General features: G+C 35.8%; 1 protein-coding gene across 1 annotated transcript; it reads left to right on the top strand.

Moving 5' to 3' along the window:
* The first annotated feature begins 621 nt into the window (after nucleotides 1-621).
* On the top strand, nucleotides 622-3,042 carry LOC119778824. Its single transcript, XM_038278209.1, has 4 exons — nucleotides 622-1,355; nucleotides 1,439-1,600; nucleotides 1,675-1,770; nucleotides 1,867-3,042. Exons 1-4 carry the CDS (start codon nucleotides 1,194-1,196, stop codon nucleotides 2,173-2,175), a joined length of 729 nt encoding a protein of 242 aa, XP_038134137.1. The 5' UTR covers nucleotides 622-1,193; the 3' UTR covers nucleotides 2,176-3,042.
* The last annotated feature ends 330 nt before the right edge of the window (nucleotides 3,043-3,372 follow it).

Below are 3,372 nucleotides of genomic sequence, written 5' to 3'. Positions count from 1 at the left end.
AGTTTAAAGAAATTCGGAACATATTGCTTGTCAGAAATGGCATTTATTTTCTCTTGAAAGACTATGAGACCTTTTATGTAGAACACTTGATGTCATATGAAGTAGTAGAGCATCAACTGAAGGGTCATAGTGTAAAATCTTTCAGCCAGTTGTCGGACTACATCCCTCATTTTGCTTACAAGATTGGAAATGAGCTGACTCTCACAACGAAACATTTCATTCTAGTGTCAGACTAAAAAACAAGGACTGAAACATAAGCTGATCTCCCAGCCCTTCAACAGTATAAATGTAATGCATACATGACATAATAGACAGCTGATCATGTCTTGAAATATCACTATATTTGAATCTTGTTTGTTACAGAAACTGCAACTCCAGATGGAAGCAAAAGAGAGCTTGAAACTACGGATCATCCTTGACACTGATAATGCTGAAAGGCTTATCTTGTCATCTCGCCCAAGCAGCGTTCAGGCCCTCATAGATGAAATCAAAACTAGGCTTAAGTTGACTTTTGACTTTCGATTTCAGTTTCACGACCCAGATTTTGATAATGCATTGTGTAATTTGGTTAAAATAGAAGACCTGCCAGGCACAGCATCCATTAAAGTTGTCAGGTTACTTGATCTGGACCGGATCAACCAGCACAGATGAAACAATCCTTCTGACTGATAGCACTGATGCCACAGATTCACCAGAGCGCAGTGGTCGCTGGCCAGATGTTTTTATTGTTCCAACATTTTCTTATGAGGTGGAACATGTGCTAAGGGAAGGCAATGCAGCATTTGAAAAAGAAGGAAAAGTAATCAGACTCCCTAGAGATCAAAAACACAACATCCTTGAGATAATGGGGGAAGAAATCTATAGGCTGAAGGCATATCCTAGTAGCACACAAATTGGCAAGGCTGCGGAAGCTTTAGTTAGAAAACATCCCTGTTTGAAGGAGAAGAATTCTGACACTGGGTGGGAAGGGTGGAAGAATAGTCTGAGACACAAAATAGGAAACCAAAGAAAAAAAGTTGGCTAAAGCTGGCATCAAAGATGTAGCTGTAAATTCTGGAAAACACAGCCGAACAAACCCAGAAGGAGCTGCACCAAGGGCCAATATTAAAAGACCTAGGAGAGGGGAGGTAAACTTCCTTCCTAGTTATCCTTCTGGAGAAACAAGGGAGTCTCTGGAAACCAGGAGGCTTGAGATGGTTAAAGAGTTCCAGAAGACATCTGCTGAAAGAAATATTCCCCTTATTCATCAGCACATGATGAGCACCTTTGCCCTCAGGCGTGAAGAGATCATCACAACTTCTCCTCCTGAATCAGAGCTTAAGGAGAGATGGCCAGCTCTCTTTAATGAGACACAGGTAAGTACAGCTTGATAAAATGTAGTGTGTGTCAAGAATGTGTTTCTTTTTTTCATTTTATCCTTTTTGGTTATTTTCCTTAGCTGTACTGTGAATTTCACCGGATTACTAATCAGCATCTGCCACATGCGTTTTATGCTGCACTGGATGAATATGCTCCTCAGCTAATTGGGCTTTATAAAAGGAAGAAAACTGGACGGATTGGTGAAAAGATGGACCAGCTTTTGTTGGCCTATGAGGAACAGGTACTTGGATACTGTTACTATATTTGCTTGGTGGCTTCCATTACCATGTTTAACTTTTTTTTTAATCCTTTAAGGACAAAAACGACATTAACGCAACAAGAGCGGCAGCCCTGGCGGGCCTACCCATTTACCTTAAGGAGGATTCTTCAAGCATTTTCAAAACATGCAAAGTATGTTGTTCATGTTGATTACCATATTTTGTCCACTGGAATTAGAAAAGGTTTAATGTATTCTAATAAATAATTTTGAACTCATGTCATATTCAGGATGAAATGGAGTTCTGGGAAGGCGCAGTTGCTCTGGTTTCTGATGTGGGTGAAGATGAGGTGCCTGCTGGAGTTCCATTCTCACCACGTCAAGTGTTCGTTGTGCTTGAAGATCAGGTTGTAATGACTCATCACTCATGGACTGATGCACTGGTGTGTTTGTTTGGGCTAATCTATGCTCTGCATCTCAGCTATCCTGTGAAGTGTACTAGCTTTTTTGAGTTCATTCAAGTAGTTTTACTGAAGCTAGATGATGAAAGAAAGCAACTCAAACCAAAATTGCAGACACTGAAAAATGAGCTGGTGTAGATTGGATTTGTTGTTGCTACATTCATGCCTGTTCAGGAATCAGCGTTTAAGGGCTTTTTGTCAACAGTTCTATTTTTACACGGGTTCTAAATTAGAAAAAAAGGAAACATTCAGTTTGCTAAGAATAAGGAAATTTCACACTAGACATCCTTCTTTTGATTAAATTTAAAGGCAAACTACTGAGAAGCCTCAAATATACCCTTTTTTCATAGTGTGTAATTTTGAGTTTTTTTATTTATTAGAATATTTAATTATTTTGGTTTTAGATAACCTTTGTTGTGTTTGTATTTACTGGTTTATGTCAGTATGTTGAAAAGTAAAAGAATAATTTGAATTTGTTCAAAATTTATACCATCCATCATTATTTTTGTATTGTGAGATTGATACTTCTTATGTTTACCTTTTGAGGTTTGGCTTTAAAGACTAAACAGATTTTGTAAACTGTTTCAAATTTACAATGGCATACTTATGTGTTGCATACTGACAGCATGTGTGAATACTGTTACCAAAGTCATACGTATTTATTTTTGGTGTATAGGTGTATATCAATACATCAGACTATTGTGGATGGATGAAAACGTAATCATTTAATCATTATCTTAAGATCAGGATGGTTATGGCTGATACCATTTGACTTCTAAAATAATTTCCCTCATAAATATTAGAATTTTCACCCTACAGTATTCTAATTTATTGATATACACCTAGTATTTTTCTTTTGGAAGTTTAATAATAGCATTAAATTGCACTTTAAAATCAGTTTTTCTGATGTCTTTTTGGTTATTTGATAGTAGATTTTAAGACCATAATTTGTCAGAAGCCACACTTTTATTGATTCTGTATTTTCTGCAGTTGAAGTTAATAAAAAAAAAATGGGAAAAAAAATCTAAGTTTGTCGTTGTGTTAACAGTACTTAAATTGTTTTGAGCAATCAGTTTCCCCAATTGGACTGAGTAAATCTAATACAATTTTAAGTAATTTAGAAAAGAACCATTAAAGTCAAATTAACTTAAATTTACTAAGAATATATAACACTTTTAAAACAAGTATGAATAAATACAGCATTTTGGTACAAGAAAATCAAATGGTTTAAGTCGACTCATACCAAATAAAATTAGTGAATAAACATCATTTATTTGAGTTATCTTATTATAATTGTGTTGGGTTCATTAGGCTCCAATTAATTGATTAAAAACA

Source organism: Cyprinodon tularosa, unplaced genomic scaffold, assembly GCF_016077235.1.
Source record: "Cyprinodon tularosa strain WSP-4 unplaced genomic scaffold, ASM1607723v1 ctg1395, whole genome shotgun sequence".
In the NCBI taxonomy this organism is placed as follows: Eukaryota; Metazoa; Chordata; class Actinopteri; order Cyprinodontiformes; family Cyprinodontidae; genus Cyprinodon; species Cyprinodon tularosa.
Note: the sequence above shows the minus strand (reverse complement) of the source record. Positions and strands in the feature narration are given on the sequence as shown.